The sequence below is a fragment of the Bombyx mori genome, chromosome 8, assembly GCF_030269925.1.
Source record: "Bombyx mori chromosome 8, ASM3026992v2".
NCBI classification, from domain to species: Eukaryota; Metazoa; Arthropoda; class Insecta; order Lepidoptera; family Bombycidae; genus Bombyx; species Bombyx mori.
In genome coordinates, this window is record NC_085114.1 from 2,845,494 (window position 1) to 2,871,165 (window position 25,672).

General features: G+C 38.7%; 1 protein-coding gene and 1 long non-coding RNA gene across 3 annotated transcripts in view; both read left to right on the forward strand.

The window, feature by feature from the left end:
* The window catches only part of LOC101746040 (5-hydroxytryptamine receptor), a 77,151-nt gene extending 65,264 nt beyond the window's left edge, over positions 1 to 11,887 (forward strand). The window contains exons 4-6 of one of the 2 annotated variants that reach the window (XM_038012246.2): positions 5,254 to 5,387; positions 9,068 to 9,177; positions 10,672 to 11,887. In XM_038012246.2, coding sequence (XP_037868174.1) covers positions 5,254 to 5,387; positions 9,068 to 9,177; positions 10,672 to 11,590 — 1,163 coding nt within the window. In that variant the 3' untranslated portion in view covers positions 11,591 to 11,887. The remainder of the gene's footprint in view (positions 1 to 5,253; positions 5,388 to 9,067; positions 9,178 to 10,671) is intronic. The other variant, NM_001309581.1, reaches the window with a different exon arrangement.
* Positions 11,888 to 20,244: 8,357 nt separating this feature from the next.
* Positions 20,245 to 20,911, forward strand: LOC134199196 (uncharacterized). Its single transcript, XR_009973582.1, has 2 exons — positions 20,245 to 20,378; positions 20,625 to 20,911. It is a non-coding gene; the product is annotated as an uncharacterized LOC134199196 (long non-coding RNA).
* Positions 20,912 to 25,672: the final 4,761 nt, after the last annotated feature.

Below are 25,672 nucleotides of genomic sequence, written 5' to 3' on the forward strand. Positions count from 1 at the left end.
GACGACCGAGCTTTAATGCTTGTGACGTCACAAACCACAATGTGTGTGCTTTTTGGTTATTTCACAACCACTTCCAACACCAAATATGAAAGGGTTTTTTCATCTGAATTTCGGAACTGTTTCGGAAATTCATTAAAAAAAAAACTAAATTGTATGTACATCAATACAAGTGATTTAAGGATTAATAAATTGAAAAAAGTCCGTATCAGATTATATAACAGTTAAAAAAAATATTTTTGAAATTAAAAGATTAAAGATTAAAACCACAAATTCACATGTAACAAGTCTTACACATATCTAAATGATTATTGATCATGTATATTTTGTTTTACTGTCCTTGTAGGCAGAGGAGTATAGTGCCCAACTGATGGTAAGTGGTTACCGTCGCCCGGTTCTTCAGCAATGCCAGGGTCCAATGCAGATCCAAGTTGCTGCCTACACCTATTTATGTTTACACCTATTTATCTGGATCTTTTTCTAGTAGACGAAAATTTACCATTTATATTATGTAAATTTCTGTATAATTAAATTCTAAAGTACTAAACTAAACACAACGTCGAAATTGGACACTTTACGTAAACTGAGAGGAAGTTAAGTGCGAAATCTGTCGTGACTAGGTCAAGTTGTTTCCCCGACACACACACACAGGGTGCGGTGCTTATGAGAGCGATTTATGTTTCAAATTAAGATGACGGAATATTATATTCAAATGTTGTATTAGATTTTAGAAGAACTTACATGGACACATGGTGATGCCTCACTCATACGCATGTTTTGCTGTCTACATGGTATCGATGTAGGTTGGGTCAACATGGTTTCCGTTCGTCAGGTGTTCTAGGGATGGCGCCGATGATTTGGTTGTAGGGTTGACCACGAGAACCATCCTAATCTGACCGGGCTCTAACCCTGGGCGGTGATCGAACGTCGGTTGAGAGAGTGCAACGGACTCAACATGGTTAAATCAACCACAGTTCGGCCTATTCGTTGCGTGAATCGATCATGTGTGACGGCTTTGAAGGATGGTTCATAATTAAAAACAATTCAGAGGCACTTTTATTTTCAACTAAGTAACCCCTTTAGGCCAGATGATGGACCAGATCTATGGACTTATTTCACTTAAGTCCATAGATCTGGTCTAAAGTGGTTTACGTATCTTATAATAGACAAGACAAGTTGTCGTTTTTCCATGCCTGCCGTTAGCTTTTTTGCGATATAAATCAAATGAGACATAAAAAGTCATGGAAAGCTTGACTGCATTGCAACAGAAAATGCGGGATTTTGGTACATATCCAGGCAGGTTTGATTCGCAATCAGTATGTTTTTAGCTGTAGGACAGTTGCACCATTTGAACCTGGAAATTGACTGCTTATTTACGCCAGTAAAAAATCTATGTTTTTCTTTTTCGATTTAATCTTTTGTTTGAATTGTTTCTGTGCCACTAAATCTATAAAGCGTTTATGCTAATTTGGTTAAGCTATTTTGACATACTATTCATTGATACAGTTCGCAATTAATTCTGAACTGACAAAGTAAATTCTCTGATACTGGCACCATTTCTCTACGGACATCGAGATTACAGTATAACTAAATTCTAACATGTGATTAAGTGCTTAATCCGCTGCGAGTGGGTCAAGTTGGTACCCGTTATTCAATCTGTATGCTGCCTTTGCTAGCGGAATGGTTTCAGAACAGATATCTTAATTAATTCAAGATCTAAATGAATTACAGCTCAGTACTTTATATAGCCTGTATTACATAAAAGATAGCATCCATATCTTTTGCCTGTATGGTTATTTATTTTCCTTCCCATTTCTTAAAGATAAATTTTTTATTGTTGGGAGTGGGTCAAATCTCTTACAAGAAGCCCACGCGAAGGGTTCTCCAGAGTATTTTAGACGCTCCACCCTCGCCATTGCGTCATCGATTACCTATAGAAGCCATGACCTACAGAATGATGGGACCCCAAAGTTCTTTTAGTACCAGTGAGCATGATGCAAGTCACTACAGACTCATAAGCATTCTGTCCATTTTGGTGAAGCAATTCCGTGTTAGAGTTTGAAGAATAGAACAATGTCGCGATTGTAGTATCCGCTTATTTGAATATTAATATTAGGTCTAATTTTATAAGCATTGAAGCAAATCATCGCTTGTGTACGGTTATAAATTTAAAATATGCAAATGAAGGTATGGTTTATTTACTGCAATGAACACTGCTTTATCACGACGTGCTTTCGCAGACAAAACAGTCTGTTGATTTAAATCAGACTATTGGATTCTTCAAGGATTATATTTGTTTCTATTCGCGAATTTCACATCTATTTTAGTAGTATAGGTATGTTGTTTTTTTTTGTAATATTTTACGAATGAATTTTCAACAACGATAACGCTCCGTCGACAACTTCTGTTATAAGACTTTGAGTTGAATTACCTACCCTCTAAGCATGTCCTTTGTAAATTTGCTTTAAAAGAATGAATCAAGCCGACTTAACCTAATAGGTGTCTCCTCCTCGCGTCGTTTCCTCACTGCTGAGGGTCGTGACCATTATAATTCGACATGATTTTACTCCTTGTGATGTCCCGCCAGCGCCTCATTGGCCGCATGAAGGGCGTCGTGGAATGGGACCTCTAATAGGTGTATGGCTCTAATAAAGAATAAATAAAAAAAAGAAGGAATGATTAATTTATTTATTTTTTTCTTTAAATTTTCAACTCGCTCACACCCGTACTCCAACTTGATATCTGCATAAGGAGAAATCTCTTGTAAAGTGGAGAATACACACGAAACTATTGAAGAACAGTTCGAAGAGGCACAAAAGGCTTTTATTCGAATACCTGCACTCACATGGCTTTATTTTGTTACGTCTTCGTGTCAGATTTGGAGATTTAAATATTATTGCCATAGGAAGAATGGATTTTTTCCATTTATTGGCATCTTGATAAAAAAAAATTATTGCCCTTCTTGGCAGACGAGCATACGGCCCACCTGATGGTGAGTGGTTACCGTCGCCCATGGACTTTAGCAATGCCAGGGACAGAGCCAAGCCGCTGCCTACCGCTTAATTCTCTCCACAAGCCTCGTTTGAGGAAAGACATGTCATAGCGCTCGGGAAACGCCGTGGAGGGGCTCATTCCATAGCCGGATGGTACGTGGCAAAAAAGACCTCAATATTTACAGCACAGTACTCTAGACTTTAACTTCGTTGCATTTATGGTTATGTTTGTTTACAATTATTCAATCGGTGTAGCTACTTTGTAACTTATTAAATAGTTTATTAGGTAGCATTATTCATAAGAAATAACAGCTTGTATGGAACAATAAAAAGACATCAAGAATATCTATTAGGAGTTACCACTCTCTTCTTTCTTCTTCCTCTTTTGTATACTTATATCAATATTGCTAAAATAAAGTTAATTAAGAAGTACAGATCCGACTATAAACATGCTTCCTTCTTATTAATATCTACTTCATTCATGGAGGTTTTATAGATTTACTTGTTACACTGAATGAATTTCTTCACTGATATGAACTGTATGAACACAATGTGCAAATTTATGGCAAAATGATTTATCATTTCTTCCAAGTTGACACCGCGATTTATTTCTATTATGGTTCGAACTCAAAACCCGTTTTATTTCGGCGGCCACAATATTGTTGTGAATTAAGTTACGAATTCATTAAATTCAGAATGATCTACTACAAATATCCATTAAAAGTAAAGTAATCTCCCGCGACCGCTAAAGGTCCGTGAACGTGATAGCAAAAACGACAAAAACTCTGACGACGAAAAAAAAAAAATCCATCCACAATAACACCGAAATCTTTTATCTGCGAAACTTTGGGAACACCGTCCCTCTCCTAACAACGGGGAAGAAGATTTTTCTTTTCAACAAAACTTATCACAAGTCTCAGAGGCAGAAATTAAAACTTCACTTTTATACAAGGCCGTATGATTTATTAGATCTGATGCGATAACCGCTCAGCTGAATGAAAGCGGACGGTTGATCAACGGATCACCGGTTCGTAGTTGTTCAAGCGTTTATTTTAACTATCGTATATATCTAAGCTGCGTAGGATGTTCGTTTTTCTATCTACAGTAAACTTTACAACAAAGTTCATCTACAATTTTAGACGGTATTTAATACGATATTAATAATAAATTTAAACGAATAACCCCATAGTCGTCTGTGACCACGGAAGCTTAATGTATTGTGTAATAATGTAAATTAGTTTTTATTGCAGTAGCTTCTCCGAATGATGGTAATTCGAATTTATTTTTAGCTACTTGAGAAAACTTAATAGCATGTTTTTGTGTCACTCTTCTGTGATGTTTTTAAAATTATTCCTAAACATTTTTTTTTTCATTCAAACAGATGTAATGGTAATGGCAATAGACAAAAAAAGAAAAGATAAGACGTTTACAAACCAAAGATAAAGATTACTTAGCTGTTTTATCTTTGCATATTTATGCTTCTACGTGCAGTTCGTCCATAAATACTTCATGTCAGTGATCTTTGAACAATTAATTAACATTTTATATAACATTAGGTGTATGAGTATTTTTAATTAGGATAAGTCCTAAATGGCTTAGAAATGAAAATTACTAGGCCTTATGTATTATTTACAAATAATAAAATAGCTTACAAGTTTTCTAAAACATTGTACTTAGTGTCATCTTCTATATATAAAAGTCGATTTGTGTTTTTTGTATGTTCATTGTAAACTCCGAAACGTCTGGACCGATTTTCATCAAGTTTTAAAGATATCTTCATATTGGCGTTACGGTAGATCCAGTGTGAAGTTTGGTAACGGTCGGATCAAACTCAAGTTAAAGATCGGCTAGCTACGCCGACTTCGATGCTAGTCGAATCTATCATAAAATATCAAATTGAACAAAATGACCAGTTTTTTTCTCTTTGTATTGCTAGAAACATATACAAATTTTTACAGTAATTTTATTGTAATTATATTTCCTACTAGCGACCCGCCCTCGCTTCGCTTCGGAAACATTAAAACACATATGAAATCAAAAAAATAAATAAATAAAAAATTAAAAAAAGTAGCCTATGTTCATCAGGAACAATGTCGGCTTCTAATGGAAAAAGAATTTTTCAAATCGGTCTAGTAGTTTCGGAGCCTATTCGAAACAAACAAACAAACAAATATTTCCTCTTTATAATATTAGTATAGATTATATAATGAAAAACCAATTCAATTACATGCTACGTTTAAAAAACCCTTTTTTCTTTTTCTAGGCAATGTTTTCGTGATAGCCGCTATTATTATCGAGAGGAATCTTCAGAATGTAGCTAATTATCTGGTCGCGTCGCTAGCGGTCGCTGACCTCATGGTCGCGTGCTTGGTGATGCCCTTGGGCGCTGTATATGAAGTAAGTTTTCGATTTCTTCCATCATTATCTAGTATTCTGGTGTTTAAAACTAATGTGAACAACTAAAGTGAAAATGGGACAAGGATAGTTATTGCGAACGAATCCGGGGGAGATATTTTTAGGATAAATCAACTTTTTTATTTAAACCTTTTTTTTTTGCAATTCCTGGTGTTATGTTGTTTCCATAGTACAGAAATAGAATTTTAAATTCACATTTGACGATTGCATTTTGAGATATTTTATGTTACTAGTGGTCCCGCAGTAGTCGAAATTCGACTATAATTAATTGAAATTATAAGTTTGAACATTATTATGATTCTATTGTCAAATACTATTTATTATATGTACTTCTATAATCACAGATTTCACCAAGACTACACTTTAGACAAATATTAACAAAGACAAACAATATTTAATCTATTATCAATTTTACCATACACTTTATACAATAAGAAAATTTTGACAATAAACAAATAGTATACATGCTTTTTTTTTTTTTTTTTTATGATTGAAAGTTTACTGGTGGCCCGAAGGCCTTTCCAGTTTCACCAGGACAGGTGGGCGAGCAAAGGCTCAGCCAAGAGAGGTGGGATTTGCTAACAACTGCCCGAGCGCCCCCGAAGGAGACCTAACAACTCAAGAGCAATTGTTTCGCGAATGAATCTACTACCGGATCGGAATCGCGACCCGCTGAGAAGATCCGGCGAGAAACTCAGCGGGCTGATGCATGGGTTAGGTTGCACGTCGACCTCTTTGTCGAGTTCGACGAGTACGGTTACCGGGGTCCCTAAGCCTGCCCCTAGTATTAGAGCTGAAGGCATCTAATGCAAAGGTTATTGGATCTGATGGATCCGTAAGGACGTGTCTAGGGCGTCGACGGTGACTGGCTCCTGCATGATCAGGATTCGGGGAGTAGTCAGCGGCGGCAACGATAAGGCGATTATCATGACGCATAGCCTTATCGAAGTATCGTTCCGACGCTGACTTCATGTATTTCCGAATTGATTCGAGGCCCAGGTCGTCGTGTAGGTCAACGTTCCTCACGAACCACGGAGCCCCGACAGCTAACCTGCAAAAGCGGGATTGTAGGGATTGGAGGGTGTCTATGTGTGTGCGGGCCGCGTGAGCGAACACCACACTCGCGTAAGTCATGACGGGCCTTATGCAAGTTTTGTAAAGTGTCACCTTGTTCCGAAGGGACATTTTACTCCGCTTACAGATCATGGGGTAGAGTCTACCGAGAATAAACGCGGCACGGTCACGGACTGATTTTATATGCGGGCGGAATGTCATCGACGCATCCAGGGTAACGCCCAGGTACTTGACCTTCCTGGCCCAGGGTATGGGTTGTCTAAAGAGAGTAATCGGGGGTGTGAGATTCCTCCTCCTAATCCGGGAGGAAATCCGTGTGGAGCTTCCCCTCTGAAATAGCACCGCAGTACTTTTCGCTGGGTTGATGTCTATGCGCCATTTTCGGAACCACTGTCCTAGGGCTAGGGCTGCGCTCTGAAGCTTCTTCGCGATTAGGGACTTATTTCTACTAGAATAGTAAACAGTCGTGTCGTCGGCGAATAAAGCTAAATGGGTCGGCGGCGACCGGGGAATATCGTTGACGAATAAGCTAAATAGGAGGGGTGAGAGGACAGAGCCTTGCGGGACTCCAGCTGTGAGAGGTCGTGGGAAGGAGCGGGTTCCCTCGACTCGATATCGAAAAGAGCGGTTCGACAAGAAGTCCCGTATGATGAGCACGAGACTATCCGGCACGCCCATGTTGAATAGTTTGAAAATCAAACCATTGTGCCAGACTTTGTCGAACGCTTTTGCGACGTCGAAGAAGAGAGCTCCCGTGTATAACGGTTTTGGTCGATTAAGCCCCACAAGAATGTGCTCCGTGAGGCGGTGCACCTGTTGAACATACATACATGCGTGTGTGTGTCAAATACATGGTAGCATACATAACGTTTTCTTTATTGATTTAATGTATCTTTTACGTATTATTTAAAAATAAATTAGCATTGTGCACCCCTTCTCTATATTTTCTATAAGTGTGGGAAATTTCATACTCCTCCGTCCACGCGATTTTCGTAAAAAGGGGTACAAAGTTTTTGCTTCACGTATTAATATATAGATGACAGAACAATTCCGATGTTTGACATTGTACGTAATCTAACCGAGGTTCCAATCGTGGAAATGCTTAACAAAAACTTTACACCCGTTTAAAACGTTTCGCCCGTAATTAAACAAAAATGTTTCGAAGGAAAAACCGACACGAATGCATTCATTTAGCGCTCCCAGACAAAGGACCGCTTCGGGGGACATCAAAGCCATTGGTTAATGGCCCGCTAAGGCTTACGGAGTCGCGTATTCAAAATGCCCAGCGACTGTGAAACTTGACCGCTATTTAATTTAACTTTATGACCGAGCAAATGTGTATATCTTAACTAGCTGACCCGACAGACTTCGTAGTGCCTCAATCGATAAATGAAAGACCTAAACTTTTGTATAAAATAAAATTAAAACAAACCAAAGGAATCCGTCCGACGAGGGACACATAAAAGAAAAACCAAATTGTATTTTTTTTTAAATTCGAGCATTTTCAAATTTATTTACCTTTTAAACCTTCTCTGGACTTCCACAAATAATTCAAGACCAAAATTAGCCAAAACGGTCCAACCGTTCTCGAGTTTTAGCGAGACTAACGAACAGCAATTTATGTATATATATATATATATATATATATAGATTAGACAGTGTACGAGTTTGTTAAGACAGAAACTGTATCTTAGTCTAACAGTAGGTACTGTCACCCTGCCTAGTTCTGCCGGGATCAGTAATGTGTTACTGTTTTAAGGGCGGGACAGCGATCATATCCGATATAGGCCGCCTCAAAGTGGATGACGGAATTGACCTCTGATAGCCACTTAAAATCAGGATAGCCGTGATTTCGTTCACCCATCTATGTAGGAAAATGGGGCACATTTTGAAGCCGCACGAGTAGGAACAAACGAATATCTCATTTATATGAGCGTCTTTCATATATCAAACCGTAACTTATCACTACATAGTACAAAATAAAGTCGCTTTCTCTGTCCCTATATCTGTCTGTCCCTATGTATGCTTAAATCTTTAAAACTACGCAACGGATTTTGATGCGGTTTTTTTAATAGATAGAGTGATTGAAGAGGAAGGTTTATATGTATAATAACACCCACTAAATGGTGGAGAAATCAATAATAAATTACAGTTTCCGAAGCGAAGCGAGGGCGGGTCGCTAGTATATATATAAGTATAAAACAAAGTCGCTTTCTCTGTCCCTATATCTGTCTGTCCCTATGTATGCTTAAATCTTTAAAACTACGCAACGGATTTTGATGCGGTTTTTTAAATAGATAGAGTGATTGAAGAGGAAGATTTATATGTATAATAACATCCATTAAATAGTGGAAAAATCAATAATAAATTACAGTTTCCGAAGCGAAGTGAGGGCGGGTCGCTAGCCATGAGATAAACTACAAACGACTTTACACTTTGACATTTAAGTTTCAAAATACATTTTTGATCTCCACTTTACTATTGCTACTAAGTATATATTGTATACAGAATCAAATGCCTTAAAAAAATACTAGTTACATAGTTTATTATTTAAAAAATGGCAACTATACTGGTAATATTTTCTTCAGGTTAGTCAAGGTTGGATCCTGGGTCCCGAGCTCTGCGACATGTGGACCTCAAGCGACGTACTCTGCAGTTCCGCATCGATATTGCACCTGGTCGCTATCGCCACTGACAGGTATAGTGTTAAAAATCTGAACGATAGAAGACGAATCACATAGCGTCACTTGTTTTCCAGTCAGAATTAATTTTACTATAAGAACAAGAAATAGAAACACATACTTATGTCCGTGTAAATATGATTAAAGATACTAAGCACACACACAAAGAAAAACAAATCTGTTCATCACGTGAGTGTTGAAATTGAAGCCATGATCCTCAGCCCATTAAATAACAATTCGGTTAAAAGGTTGAAACTGACAACTATTGGTACTAGAATGATAGGATTTCATAATAGAAATTATAACACTATGCTAATTAATACGTCACAAAGATATTACATAAAACATCAGTTAGAAAATGTATGTACCCAAGAACACATACTACATTATACTTATTTATTCTTTTTTTTCCTACCTATGCTGATAGCCTTGAGAGGCTATTTCAGCTTCTCCTTGACGTGTAGGTGGGCTCACGGGGCTTAAACCGGGAGCATATTTATTCATTCTTGTTCATATAACTGAGCATTAGATCGCCCGTCACTCTTTTATGCAGCAAACTTTCTTTGTAATGTGCCATTCAAATCACCACATCATATGCGGTAGACTGTCCAAATCAGGACTGCAGTGGAAGGTTCCTTAGTTAGTGCAACAGAATGGCTTGGAGTAGGCAGAAATGAGTCTAGTAACAAACGTCAAGTCTACCCTCTCCAAAGATACGTAAGGATCACGACCACTCTGTTAAGAGTAAAGAAGAAGAATTCGCATCACTGCACAATTAGGATCTCCTTTCTTTTCGGTCAGTTTTCTAGTAAAAAAAATTTTTCTTGTGGTTTTCACCTCTCGTTTTTTATTTTATTTTAAAGAAATACCAATTCCTCTCAACAACGTCACATTTACAGACGACTCATTAAAATCAATTAAAAATTTTAATTTTGTAAACGCTTAATTCATGGATATCCAGCAATATTTAGCCAAAAAATGGATATTATTATCTTAAACGATAAAATTAAATCAAGTTTAAATATAGCTTGGACAATTTGGCACACTTGAATGCACACAATACAGCAGTCTGCCAGATCCGTTGACCCAAATAAAATTCTAAGCCTCATCACGGCACAAATGCGAACTCAAATCCAAAACATCGCAATAACGCTGCAATCGAATATTCATTAGACGAATCAAATGTTTCAAAAGAAAAATAAACTTACCCGTCTGTTACAGCGATAAACATCCCGAAGGGAGATAAAGTCCCACTGCGCCAATAAAACCTGTATATTACTCTTAATAATGTATGCCATATTTTTCCCATTTTCCTGTCACTGGGTATTAATACATCCAGAGGGGCGAGGTATACTTGACCTAAATAATCGCTTATTGACATATTCCCAGATTTCTAGAATTATTATCGAGTTATCCGAGACCTCGAGACGACACCTAATCTTGGATAAATTATTCTAGAACCGAAGACACCATTTACTGGCACAGTATATTATTCACGAAACTTATTTCAGGTATTGGGCCGTGACCGATGTTGACTACATCCATATACGTAACGAGAAACGGATCTTCACCATGATTGTCCTGGTGTGGGGTGCTGCTCTCGTCGTCTCTCTGGCACCGCAGCTGGGCTGGAAGGACCCTGACTACCTGGCCAGGATCACGCAACAGCAAAAGTGCCTTGTTAGTCAAGACTTGGCATATCAGATCTTCGCCACTTGCTCCACATTCTATGTACCTCTTGCTGTAATTCTGATTCTCTACTGGAAGATATTTCAAACTGCAAGACGACGTATAAGGAGAAGACGCGAACCTCCTCCCCCTCGACCCACTTCAGCTGACGGTGCTCCACCATCAGGACGCCCAATCCAGTCGGCGCGAGACCGGCGGTTCGTTAAGAAAAGATTCCTGAACTTGAAGAAATGCAATCAGCGCACTCGTGTCGAAACTTTAGCAGCTGCGTTATTACTGACCGAGGGTCAAAGCACTTCGACGGTTGATACACTAGATGAAGAGCCAAGGACCACTGCGTTTACCGTAAACGAGAAAATGCAATCTGTTTCCCCAGAAAAGTCTTCCTCGACGGTCACAAATGGCTCGAAACCAGAAAAGGCGATCGTTTCAGCTCCGACTCATCGTGAAAAGAAGGAGTCTCTCGAAGCGAAGAGGGAGAGGAAAGCAGCGAAGACCCTTGCAATCATAACGGGAGCGTTTGTGTTCTGCTGGCTTCCGTTCTTCATCATGGCGCTGGTGATGCCAATCTGCCAAACGTGCGTGATCAGCGATTACTTGGCCAGTTTCTTCTTGTGGCTCGGCTATTTCAACTCGACCCTGAACCCGGTTATATACACGATATTCAGTCCGGATTTCCGTCAAGCCTTCGCTCGAATCCTTTTCGGAACTCACAGGAGGGGACGCAACAAAAAATTCTAACAGCGTTGCCTCTATTACATTTACACCTAATCCGATACTCGGTGGACTATTAATTCTTGTTGTACAATACTTTGCTTATGTATATCATACATACTAATTAGTGTAAATACGTTTAGCGGAAAATTGTAAATAATCTAAAGTGTATATTACGTAGGTGATGTTAAAGTTGTTTTTTTAACGCGTAAGCGTAGAATGAAGCCGCGCCGGCATCGCTTTTGAGTCCGGAGTGACGCCGACGCCTGCTCTTATGTTGTTCCAAGTGACATTACAAAATAAATATTTAAATTATATCAGAAACTTATCTTTTATTTAACTTTCGACACGCAATGAAAACAATTAATATTGGTCTTTCTCTAATCTAATTTCTGAGCCAAATTAGGGTAGTATATGGTTACGTTGAGATTGCTAGATACATACCTATATCTTTTTACATTATATACGAGTATACTCCGTTCTTCATATGTCCGATGCGGCTATATATACCATCATTATGAGCTCCTGCCCACTAAGTTTCTCGCCAAATCTTCTCAGTGGGTCGCGCTTCCGAGCCGGTGGTAGATTCTGCGAAGCATTGCTCTTGCTAAGGCCAGTGTTAGCAACACTCCGGTTTGAGGCCCCTGAGCTCACCTACATTTTAGGGCGAAGCTGAAATAGCCTTTCAAGGCTATCAGCATAGATAGGGAAAAAATGAGCTCTTAATTCCTACCGATAAAACGACTCACAAGACCAAAGTTGAGCCTTCTCATCTTCTTAAGATCCCTGTGCAATTACGAGGGCTCTTCCACTGTTCAATCGATTCGTATTCGTAAATGGGTGGACGAGCTCACAGCCCACCTGGTGTTAAGTAGTTACTGGAGCCTAAATACATCTACAACGTAAAATGCGCCACCCACCTTGAGATTTAAGTTCTAAGGTCTCAGTGTAGGTACAACGGCTGCCCCACCCTTCAAACCGAAACGCACTGCTTCACGGCAGAAACAAGCGGGGTGGTGATACCTACCCGTGCGGACTCACAAAAGCTCCTACCACCACTAATTACATAAATTATAATTTTGCGGGTTTGAAACTAAAACAAAACTATCTTCAGCCCTTTACATCGTCAAGGAGCGAAACAGATGTAGCCTGTATATATTTGTTTCACATTTCACTTACAGACAAAATGATAAAATCAATATTTTTTAAGTATTTTCCGTCAATAACAAATCGAAAAATTTAAACCCTTTCATATCTTATTTCTCTATAAATGCCTATTTGCGGTGCGCTAGAAAAAACCTCATATTTGAATTAAGTTTTTCTTAGTACACAATTTTGCTTTTTATACAATATTTCACGTTACAATGAATAAACACTTACTAGTGGTAGGACCTTTTGTAAGTCCGCACGGGTAGGTATCACAGCCCTGCCTATTTCTGCCGTGAAGCAGTAATGCGTTTCGGTTTGAAGGGTGGGGCAGCCGTTGTAACTATACTGAGACCTTAGAACTTATATCTTAAGGTGGATGGCGCATTTATGTTGTAGATGTCTAGGGGCTCCAGTAACCACTTAGCACCAGGTGGGCTGTGAGCTCGTCCACTCATATAAGAATTTAAAAAAAAACAGCGATACATATTTTGAAGCGATGCAAAATTGTATTGTAAAACTTTAGCAGAATCACAATATCCCTCGAAACATTGCGATGCCGAAGACATCCTATTATTTTTACGAAGGCTGCTGCAGAAAAATAAATCGCTGATACGAAACGAGTAAACAAAATGAACCGAAATTGAAAATGACAAGAGAATGAAACAAGTTCTTCCCTGAGCGCCGCCTTCCCTAAGAAATAGGCAATACGTTTTTATACATTTCTCCCCTAGCTGTGACAGACTTGAAAAATGGCAATGGCTGAAACTTGGAAGCGATGAAACAGCGGACTTATTTTGTCATGTTATATTTAAATCGAAATATAATTTTTGGTCATTTAATTTAACTTTTTTTGCCCTGCCTAAGCTGATAGCCTTGAGAGGCTATTTCAGCGTAACCTTAACTAGTAGGTGAGCTCAGGGGGCTCAAACCGGAGTGATGCTAACACTGACCCTAGCAAGAGGAGTGCTTCGCAGAATTTACCACCGTATCGGAAACGCGAACCACTGAGAATATCCGGCGAGAAACTCAGTGGGCTGTGTCTATGGGGCGGGGAAACTGACCACTATATTACCGAACAATTTAATTTTAAAATGTATCTAGTCGTATTTATAAGCATTGTCGAATTAGCTCACTCACTAGAGCTACTCATACTTATAACGCCTTAGAGACAGTAATACTCAAGGTAGAATTTAGTTCAAGAAGCAACGTCCGCTGTATCGTGAGCCACCACGAATGGATATCACTGAAAACAGATAAAGCCGGTTTGTATATTTTTTTTTAATATCTACTTTAAATCGTAGAAAAATATAATTCGTATCATGTGAAGCGAATATGATGAAGTAAAATCAAAAAGACCTAACGATAAATAATGTACATCGATCTTTGGAAAGAGACAATCCACTGATTTGTAGAGCGTTATCTCTGTCTCTTTCCAAACTTCGATGCACACTATATTTGGCCAGGTACTGTATGTACTTATCATATGTTCACGAACAATTTTAAAGACAATTGCTTTAATCTCACATCTTACTCTTACAGTGTTCCTTTATTAATTTATTATCAGGTAGACGCCAGTAAAAATAATAATCAAAATAACATTTAAAACGAAAATGATATTATTATTATTTATCTCGAATTTCATTACTAATGTCCAGATATATTAACGCTAAACGCTGCCTCCTCTCACAAAGCAATAGCCCAATGACCCCATACGTCCTCACTAATGTCAACGAACGCGGGAAAATAAATTGTGGACGTTTCCCTGGCTCTCTCGGAATAACCTGCGGCTACTGATTACTGGTCAACCGACGTTGACCAACAACGGACTTATGCTGTACAGGATAAGGGTCAAAATTGCAGTAGCTCAATCTTATTTATAGTAGCAGTGTTCATAAGACTCCTAGATTAAACAACGCCTAATTCTTTACAGCTTTACTTTAAAGTAGGTAGCCTAAAGGATAGGACGGTGAGGCTATTAAAATCAAAGGGAACTAATATAAGTAGAACTACAAGAAGGTATAACAGCAAGAAAGCAAACTGGAGTCAATTTCATGAGAAACTGGCCCAGTTTCTAGCGGAAAATAACATAAATACAGCAAATATTGAAAACATAGATGCTAAAGATAAATTAGAATACATAGTAGAAACATATATAAATATAATAACAAAAACATGCAATAGTACTATACCGAAAAAGAAAACAGAAAACAAACTTACCCTGCCATGGATGTCGGATGAACTCGCCATGCTGAAGAAGGATGTCATCACCAGGAAACGCAGGATCCGATGCGCAGCGCCAGTCCGAAGATCAATGGTCGTGGAAGAGTACCTGAAAGCGAAAGAGAAGTATGAGTTGGAAGCAAAAAACGCACAAACATCAAGCTGGAAGGAGTTCTGTGGTAAACAGGATAGGGAGGGATTATGGGAATCTATTTATAGAGTCATAGGCAGGACAACAAAGAGGCATGAAGACCTGCCACTCGTCAGGGAGGGAGTATTATTGGGGCCCAGGGAGTCTGCAGAACTACTGGCAGACACTTTTTATCCAGAAGATAAGAAGGGTGAAGATAATAAGGAACACAAGCGAATCAGGAAAGAAGCTGAAAAGGTAAATGGCTCGGGTGATGATAGTTATCATGACCCACCATTTACCCCCGAAGAGCTCAAATTCGCAGTGAGCACGTTCAACCCTAAGAAGGCTCCAGGAATCGATGGACTGACGTCAGATATCTGTAGGCAGGCAATAAGTACGAACCCTAGAGTTTTCCTGTCACTGGCAAATAAATGTCTGGAGCTCGGATATTTTCCGAAGATATGGAAGGAGGCAATCGTAGTGGTATTAAGGAAACCGGACAAAGAAAACTACACGGAAGCCAAGTCCTATCGACCAATAGGTTTGCTGCCTGTGATGGGGAAGATCTTAGAGAAAATGATGGTGAACCGGATCAAGTGGCACGTTCTTCCACGGATGAGTACTCGCCAGTATGGCTTTATGCCCCAAAGGAGCACCGAGGACTCTCTCTATGATCTAATACGATGCATACGCGAAAAGCTGAAGCAGAAAAAACTCATCACCATGGTATCGTTAGACATAGAGGGAGCCTTTGATAGCGCTTGGTGGCCCGCGGTCAGAACCAGACTGGCAGAGGAAAGGTGCCCGATAAACATCAGAAGAGTGATGGACAGTTACCTCAGCGACCGATCGGTAAGAGTGCGTTACGCAGGTGAAGAGGTAACGAAGTCTACAACAAAAGGATGTGTGCAGGGCTCGATAGGAGGGCCAATCCTTTGGAACCTGCTACTTGATCCGCTTCTCAAGGAGTTGAAAAAAAGGGGCGACTATTGCCAAGCATTCGCGGATGATGTGGTCCTGGTTTTTGACGCGGACTCTGCACTGGAGATTCAAAGACAGGCGAATGCCGCCCTCACCTATGTTCGGGATTGGGGAATCAGAAATAAGCTGACTTTCGCACCACACAAGACGTACGCAATGGTTCTTACGCGTAAGCTTAAGTACGATACCCCAGTCCTGAGCATGGGCGGGGTCGGCGTACGCATGTCAAAAGAAATCAAAGTGCTGGGGTTAATCATAGACAGCAAGCTGACATTCAACAGCCACGTAGCGAACATTTGTAAAAAGGCTTTGAATCTTTATAAGCAGCTGTCTAGGGCCGCCAAAATAAGTTGGGGCTTACATCCAGACGTCATTAGGACGATCTACGTTGCTGTGGTTGAGCCAGTCATCATGTACGCCTCTAGTGCTTGGGCTTCGTCAGCTAACAAACTGGGAGTGCAAAAGCTGCTGAATGCGGTTCAAAGAGGATTTGCCCAAAAATTGTGCAAGTCCTACCGCACCACCTCCCTCAACTCGGCACTGGTGCTGGCAGGACTACTCCCCCTGGACCTCAGAATACATGAGGCAGCAGCCCTGTATGAGGCAAAGAGGGGAGTGGGCCAGCTGGCGACAGGAGACGGGGAGATGGAGCGCATGACCAAATTCGCAGATATTCCCCACCCAGCAAAACACATAGATCTGCAGTTCATATGCTTGGAGGACCGTGAACAGGTAGACACCCATAGTACGCAAACAGTACGCATATACACCGATGGCAGCAAAATTGATGGCAAGGTCGGGGCCTCATTGTCTTTCTGGAGCAATGAGGTCGAGACCAAGTGCAAGAAATTGAAGCTGTCGTCGTACTGTACGGTCTTCCAGGCGGAACTGTTGGCTATATGTAGGAGCACTAGGGAGATCATAAAGCACCCAAAAGACAGCTTCGGAATCTACAGTGACTCAAGGTCGTCACTAGAAGCCGTTACAAATAATCGCTCTCTCCATCCCTTAGTGGTCGAAATCCGTCGTAATCTAGAAGAGTGCAAGCGCAGGAATAAACGCGTTACACTCTTCTGGATTAAAGCTCACGCGGGCCTAGAGGGGAATGAGAGAGCTGACCAGCTCGCAAAAGAGGCCGCTCTGAAGCTGAAGACCAAGCCAGATTATGACCTGTGCCCTGTCTCATGCGTCAGGCGACAGATCCGTTTGGGGTCGCTTGAGGTATGGAACAAAAGGTACAGTGATGGTGAAACCGCAGCAACTACGAAGCTTTTCTTCCCAGACGCGATAAAGGCCTACAGTATAGTCCGGCACGTAAAGCCAAACGGTATTTTAACTCAGGTAATGACAGGGCACGGTGGGTTTTCCGCATATTTGAACCGCTTCAAATGTAAGGAGAACCCATCGTGTATCTGCGAGCCGGAAAAACCGGAAACTGTAGAGCACATAATAATAGAATGTCCTGTCTTTGGTAGAGAAAGGTATGATACAGAAAATCTCATAGATTATGAAATTAAAGTAGAAAATATTTGTAAAATAGTAGAAAATAAGTACATTAGAGATAAGTTTTTAGAATTTTGTAAAAATGTGGCAAAGAAGGTGATAAATAGAAATAGATAAATAAGGTAAGTTAAGATATATATGGTGAACATATATGTTAGTAACTTAGTTTTAAAATAGATAAATAATAGGAAAATAAGTATTGTGAATATAGAAATAAGTATTAGAGATGTAAATAAAAGAAAACCTTTCCCAACTCCTGATATGGAGAAAAAGAGATAGAATGAAAGACGATGAATGAATGAATGAGGATGATAGTGAGTGTGAAAAGAAAACAGGGTGAATTGATATGAAAGGAGAAATGTAAAACAGACTCCGACATAACGTCGGAGGTAAGACGCAACGCCCTGTGATGAGGGGTGCAAAAAAAAAAAAAAACAAAAAAAAAAGGATAGGACGGCTAGTCTACTCGTGTCGAGCGATCCCGTGTTGCCACCTGATTGTTCAGTCTCATAATTTAGGTTAAAGTGTTAAGGATGTGAAGTTTTGAGGCTTACCCGTACAATAAAATTCGGAATTCCACCTCATGCCTCAATGTGGTCAAAGGTTTCCAGCATTCTCTTTTGTTATGTTTACGGGCTCCATGCGTAGTTTACAAATGAATTTTGTTTCAATGATAATTCATTTACATAACAGTTTTTGCGGTCACGATGACTCGGAAAACAGTTTGAAAATTGTATACTCAAAAGGAAAAGACGATTAAGACCCGACTTTTCAGTTATACAATTCCATTATTATTCACAAAATTTGAATATTGAATAATGTTTGAATTCATTTTATTTTGGGTCAGTACGTTGGGTTAATCGGAGTTGAACCGACCAACACCCGTCTCCAAGCTACGAATAAGACTGACTCACTCTAGGCAAACTGGTAAGCTGACCGTTATGGAGTACATCTATGCCCTTACCCTGAGGAAACAGACACATTCGTCAACGCTACGACTACTGGCTCGATCAGTCCGCGAACTTACTGAATCCCGACACAGACGGCGCCATCAACTTGGACCTGCAGGACAGAATCATCAGTGTAGATGACAAAGTGCAGTCACTCTCACATCTACTCTTTCATAAGAAGAGTGTAGAACCACTTACTCGTGGTCTTCTTAGGCCCCTTTTTTTATTGCTAGATGGGTGGACGAGCTCGCAGCCCACCTGGTGTTAAGTGGTTACTGGAACCCATAGACCTCTACAACGTAAATGCGCCACTCACCTTGAGATATAAGTTCTAAGATCTCAGTATAGTAACAACGGCTGCTGCACCCTTCAAATCGAAACGCATTACTGCTTCACGGCATAAATAGGCGGGGTGGTCGTACCTACCCGTGCGGACTGACAAGAGGTCCTACCACAATTTTTAATTGGTTAGTAGGAAGTCTTGTGAGTCCGCGCGGCTATGTACGCCCTGCCTATTTCAACGGCGAAGTAGTATTTCTTTTCGATTTAAAGGTTGGGTTAAAAATAATGAGACTTAAAACTAAACCGAATGCTAAATAAAATTGACTTAGAGAGTGGTAGGTAGGCTACAGAGCGTTTATTATTACTTGACGATAAATAACATTAATTATTACATTATTTACGAGTATATTGTTCACGAATTTGTCAAATACCTATTTCGCATTCATATACTCGTGGCATCATTCATAAATTACAGTGGGACACTAAAATATGTAGTTCTATATATTATTATACAAATGTTTATTTAAAGTAAGATTTAGAACGAAAAAGTACTCTCGCGAACTCCTCCACAACTATCGAAATAAAACAAAACAAACAAAGTTTTGAAAACGTGAAACTTACCATCAAAACAGTATTAAGCCGATCAAAGTGAACACTTGAACGTAGAACGGGCCATTCATCTGAGCTGGATAGTTGCCAAAGTCAGTAGCCAAGTTAACGGCGGCTACCAAGCTAAGTTTATTTTAATAAGAAAAGAAACTGCCAACAATTAACACTTTTACGGCTTCTTATACTGTAACGGATGCTTGAATTTATTTATAGTATAAGTAAGTATTTTAAATAGTAATCATAGTAATAATCATAGTAAGTAGTAATCTTATTTAGTTCTGTCGGATTTTTACCTATTTTTCTAAGATAGTATATACTATACACATCATTAAAACGAATTCCGTCCATCACTCATAACAAGACATGAGTCAGTCTTAATTGCATTGATTCTAATAGATTTATTATTAAAAAAAAGAACACAAGATTCCTAACCTAAAAGTACCTGTTATTATCCGCAACATGCTTCGTCAGATTACAGAAATAGAGTTATCAGCAACATGCTTCGTCAAAAAGTACAATACTTACTATCAGCTGCAAGCGTCGCCATAAGTAACATTATAACATATAAGCAAAGAAGCAAACATTCCTGCAAAGGGATAGCGTTAGGATTTAACGTCTCGAGATCATTGTTGTGTATTTCCGGGCTCTGATAATTCTTAGGTAGACCGCTAACTGAGTATGGTAGCACAAGATAATTTGACATATAGAACACAAGATAATTTGACAGATGTCTGAATCTCCCTAGCGAATTTGTCAAAACTAGAGGTCCCGCAGTAGTCGAAATTCAACTATAATTAATTGGAATTCTAATTTTGTACACTATTATGATTGTATTTTATACTTCTATAATTCAACGAATTTCGCCAAGGCTACTCTATAAAAAAATATTGATAAAGACAAACAATATTTAATCTATGTATTCTCAATTTGACCACAGACGTCGAGAACAAATAAAATAGTATGCATGCGTGTGTGCGTCAAATACATGGTATGTAGTGTGTGTAATGTTTTCTTTATTGATTTAATGTATCTTTTATGCATTATTTTAAAAAAAAATCAGCATTGTGCACTTTTTCTCTATATTCTCTATAAGTGTGGAAAATTTCATGCTCCTCCGTGCGCGCAATTTTCGTAAAAAGGATACAAAGTTTTTGCTTCACGTTTGCATTTATACAAATTACAAAAAATTACATACGGTCAGTCAGTTCCAAAAATCACTAAGCTATATTTTCAGCCTTGTAGCTTGCATACGTTCACTCTCCCATGAGTATGAGTTCCCACTCACATCTTCACTTTGAGGTTACAGAAAAATTTTCAACTGAAATCAAGAAAATTTATAACATATTAGCGGACCCGGCGAACATTGTTCCGCCTTAGAGGCAATAAATTAGCAGACTTTTGATTTTATAAGTGTCAATTTTTTATTTGAATAATTAATGTAAATTAAAAAAGCAATTATTTTAATGATTCTTTATTGGCCATGTAATTTAGTTGTTATTATTATTATATTTTCTTGTTCTTCTTCAGTCCTTTCACTCGTAATGTTTCGAATCCTAGTTGCATTACGGCTTCGTCGGGAAAGATTTGAGCCTGTTGGTCGCGCCATGGCTTTCTTAATGATTACCAATCTCGGCACAATAATCTAATCGAAACTCGGAACGAACACATCAACCGGTCAACTTCAAAATTCTACTATAATTAACCATAGACTACATTACGTTTATCTGCCAGTTGCGTTTTGTTATTCCATATCAGTTGCGTTTTGTTATACCACGTTTTATGTCACGTCACATGGGAATGTGATAAAAATCCTATCTTATGTCCTTCTCCTGGTTCTACGCTACCTCCCCACCAATTTTCAGCCAAATCAGTTCAGACGTTCTTGAGTTATAAATAGTTTATCTAACACGACTTTCTTTTATATATATAGATTAAGTGTAAAGATTGCTATTTTATCCAATGTAATTCCGTCAAAAATTTTGTAAGTCTACCAAAATTCTCGACTGCAATTTTATATTTCTATACAGTTCCGGTTCTTTCTTCCTTGATTGCTTCATTCACAAGTAATACTAAGAAAAAAACTGAGATTGTGTATAATAATAGATGTTACTACAATTACTAAAAAATATATTGTATATCCCAAATAATTGGAACAATCTGGAACAACTACAATTGGCGGCGATGCGGGTTAAGAAAACTGTAGCTTTACCTACATTCCATAGATTGGACTAACTTTATAATACCAAGGAGACCCCTCGCAGAGTGAGAACAAACAAAAACTGTGAAAGTGGTGGTAAACGGTAAATGAAAATGTATTTGTGAAGCTTGATAAGATAAGAAGGTTTGTTTAGATTTGGTTCATTTTTATTCATGTTTTTGAATGAAGGTCATTAACATCACGTCTTATTTTAGTAATACGCAATGGAAAAAAAGCAATGGCCATAAGCTTTTCAACGCTGTACATTTCTTGCTATTCACCAGGTATTTACATTCAGTAAATATATTTATTGGGATATCCAAGATGCCGCGTTTAACGGTAGGTAGTGGCTTGGCTCTGCCCCTGGCTTGCTGAAGTCCATGGACGCCGGTAACCATTCACCATCAGGTGGGCCATATGCTCGTCTGCTTACAAGGGCAATAAAAAAAAGTTTAGCAGGGCTAACAAATGTCTTCATTTCCGAAAGCTTACAATTGACTGGTTATCCAAATGCGACCATAATCAACGACATCTAAAGATTTAAATTGGGATCACATTTTCCTTTTATTATCGCATAAAAGACAGCGAGCGACAAGAGCGAAGTGGAGGAAAAAAATAAGGAAAGCTGACCCTACCACCCTGTGGGATGAATAACTAGGAAGAGATAGAGAGAGAGAGAGGGAGAGAGAGGGAGGGAGAGGGGGAGAGGGGGGGGAGAGAGAGAGGGGGGAGAGAGAGGGATTTTTCTTTTATTGTGTCACTGATACTGTTTCTTAGGTTGGTTGGCCTAAGCCAGTTTTAATTTTACCTTTATTGATAACACTGAAACTCGTCAATGTTTGCTAAACAAAAGAAACAAGTTTGCAAACATAGTCTATCCAGACAATTGAAGAAGATTCTAATAAATTATTTCAAAATACTTAGCACAATAATACGCCGCTTAAGACTGACCGTCATAAATTACCACACTGCTTTATTTTTTCTTTATTACATATTACACATTTATTACTGGTGGTAGGACCTCTTGTGAGTCCGCACGGGTAGGTACCACCACCCCGCTTATTTCTGCCGTGAAGCAGTAATGCTTTTCGGTTTGAAGGGTGGGGCAGCCGTTGTAACTATACTGAGACCTTAGAACTTATATCTCAAGGTGCGTGGCGCAGTTACGTTGTAGATGTCTATGGGCTCCAGTAATCACTTAACACCAGGTGGGCTGTGAGCTCGTCCACACATCGAAGCAATAAAATAAAAAATTAAACATACAGTAAAAGTAATAAAACACAAAACGTAATAAGAGATAAGTACATACAAATTCAAACTTCACGGACACACTAATGATACTACTTAGTTACTTAAAAAAATATATTGAAATATTTGACATGCGCTGACCATTATTCCAAGCCAAAAGTTACAAGATTCGTAATGAACAAACAGCTGTTTTTTTTTTTCAAATAAAAACGTCAAATCACAAAATTACAACGCGCTGTATCGAGAATCGAAGGGACCGCAAAAACGTATAACGTTGCCTCAATCTCTCATCTAAACAACAAAAGCTCCTTTTTTACGGACCGGTGGTTAAATTCGCAACTAGACGACATCCTTATTCCGACAATACCCCGGAATGTACATTTTATTAGCGCGGCAATCAAGCATGGCGGTTAGTGTTGTCGTATTCGATAAATTAATTTAATTACATTTTAATTGATATTTCTCGGACGGATTTTAATAGATTTGTCTTTCTCAAAAATATACATGGTTTCATTTATTTAATAATTAATCTTCTATCTTCTTCTTCTGTATATATAAAAATGAATTGCTTTTCGTTAGTCTCGCTAAAACTCGAGAACGACTGGACCGATTTGGCTAATTTTGGTCTTGAATTATTTGTGGAAGTCCAGAGAAGGTTTAAAAGGTAGATAAATATGAAAATGCTCGGAATTAAATAAAAAAATCAGATGGATTCCTTTTGTTTCTTTTAAATTTATTTTATACAAAAGTTTAGGTCTTTTATTTATCGATTGAGGCACTACAAAGTCTGCGTGGTCAGTTAGTATTATATAAAAGTAATATTAGACCGTGGATAGGCACCCGGTGCTTGTGTTAAATGAAAAAAAAACTGTTTCTATACCGAAAACACCGTCTTCATGTTTCAAGTTTGGTAACCGCATGCATGTCGATAGACTCTGATAGACCATCTAATGTAATAAAACTTAAATAACCTAAAAATAAATACGTGTCGACCCACAAAAGCAAACCAAATCTGGATCTAGAGAATTTTTGAACATTTCTCAATTTTTCTGGATTCAATAAATTTAAATATACAAAAAAAATAATGTATACAGACACGGTATTATGAGATTTAACTTGAATTTAATTTCGTTTTATATATCCCTTTGTATCTATAATATTAGAATTACCCGATCGAGAGTCCATAGTAATAAAATCCTCAATTTTTCTACTCCACGTAATCTCTGAAACAACAGTAGGAAGTGTGAGTCCGCATGAATATAGTCGTCTTGCTTACACTTGCTCTGAAATACTTGCTCTGAACACATTTCGAGGTGAACGGCGTGATATTTTTACATATGCAATTGCCATTTCGACCTCTTCAATGTAGAGACTATAAGAGATATTCGAATCATGAAATCGAAGTCGCAATGATCATAATTATAAGGTGCTAAAAACCTGCATTCATTATGTACTTCACCTCCAATAGACCTTGCACTAGTCGTTACAATAATAAATCAAAGTAACACAAACTCGCAATTTATGAATCCAAATATTTTCCCCCGAATTCCTTAATATCTGGCAACACCCGCCATAGATATTATGACGGTAAGCCCCTCAAATACTTACAGCATCATTTCTGTGACGGGAGCTGTAAAAATACCGCGTCATCAATGTGCCTTTTAGTACATCTTACCGTCTGCACTAAGCTCTTAATGATCTCTTAGACGCGAGTGTGTTCCGTTGAGTTTAATAGTCTTTATCATATTTTTTATGGGGCGTATTTTAACATGTGACATTTTTTGCCACGTACCATCCGGCTATGGAATGAGCTCCCCTCCACGGTGTTTCCCGAGCGCTATGACATGTCCTTCTTCAAACGAGGCTTGTGGAGAGTATTAAACGGTAGGCAGCGGCTTGGCCCTGCCCCTAGCATTGCTGACGTCCATGAGCAACGGTAATGACTCACCATCAGGTGGGCCGTAGTATGCTCGTTTGCTTATACGGCAATAAAAAAAATAATAATAATGTTGTTAACACTATTCAGCTTAAGCCATCACACACCACTGGACTGTACAGAGATATGCAATTTTTTGAAATTACCTTTATTTTTAAATAGGTAACGTTGTACAATTGGATGGATTACATTAAAACTAAAATCTTTGACAATAACTGGCTTTGTACAAACTTTTCTAAGAGCGGCTACTTCAAGCACAATGCGCAAAACTATGATGGATTTTATTTTAATACATGGTACACGGATTTTTAAAGAAAAATGGTATTTGCCCTCCACAATACTTGGTCTGATTTGCAATACTTGATAGGAGAATAATACATCACAGAAATAACACAGGGAAGTCTTAAAGTTTTCTTTCATATTTGAGTCGTCTATTATCAAAGGTGGCAATCTGTGCATTTGGACAAATTTTTGGAGTTTACTCCTTTAGAATCGATTTACATATATAGGCCCGGGGTATGAAAATTATGGGGACCAAAATCGTACTAGCATGTCACACGAAATGCGTTATGCGCCTGATTGCGCATGTCACACGAAATGCGCGCCGGGCTGCTGCGCCGGCAGTCCGCCACAAAGCCTCGTACTGATCGCGCGTTTCTCTCATTATTGTATTTTCATATATTTGTTAGTCGTTTGTTTTGTGTCTCGTTAATTTGTTAATAATCTGTAGTGTATCGTGTTGTCGTAATATAGAACTATTTCTCGTATTGTTTCGTTTAATTTTTTATATCCAGTAAACTCCAGTCGTGCGTCGGAGCGGACACACACACTTTTTTTTTTATTGATATGTCAATACAGATTGATTTGAATATAATCGTCTCCTTCAAAGAATACGGTTCAA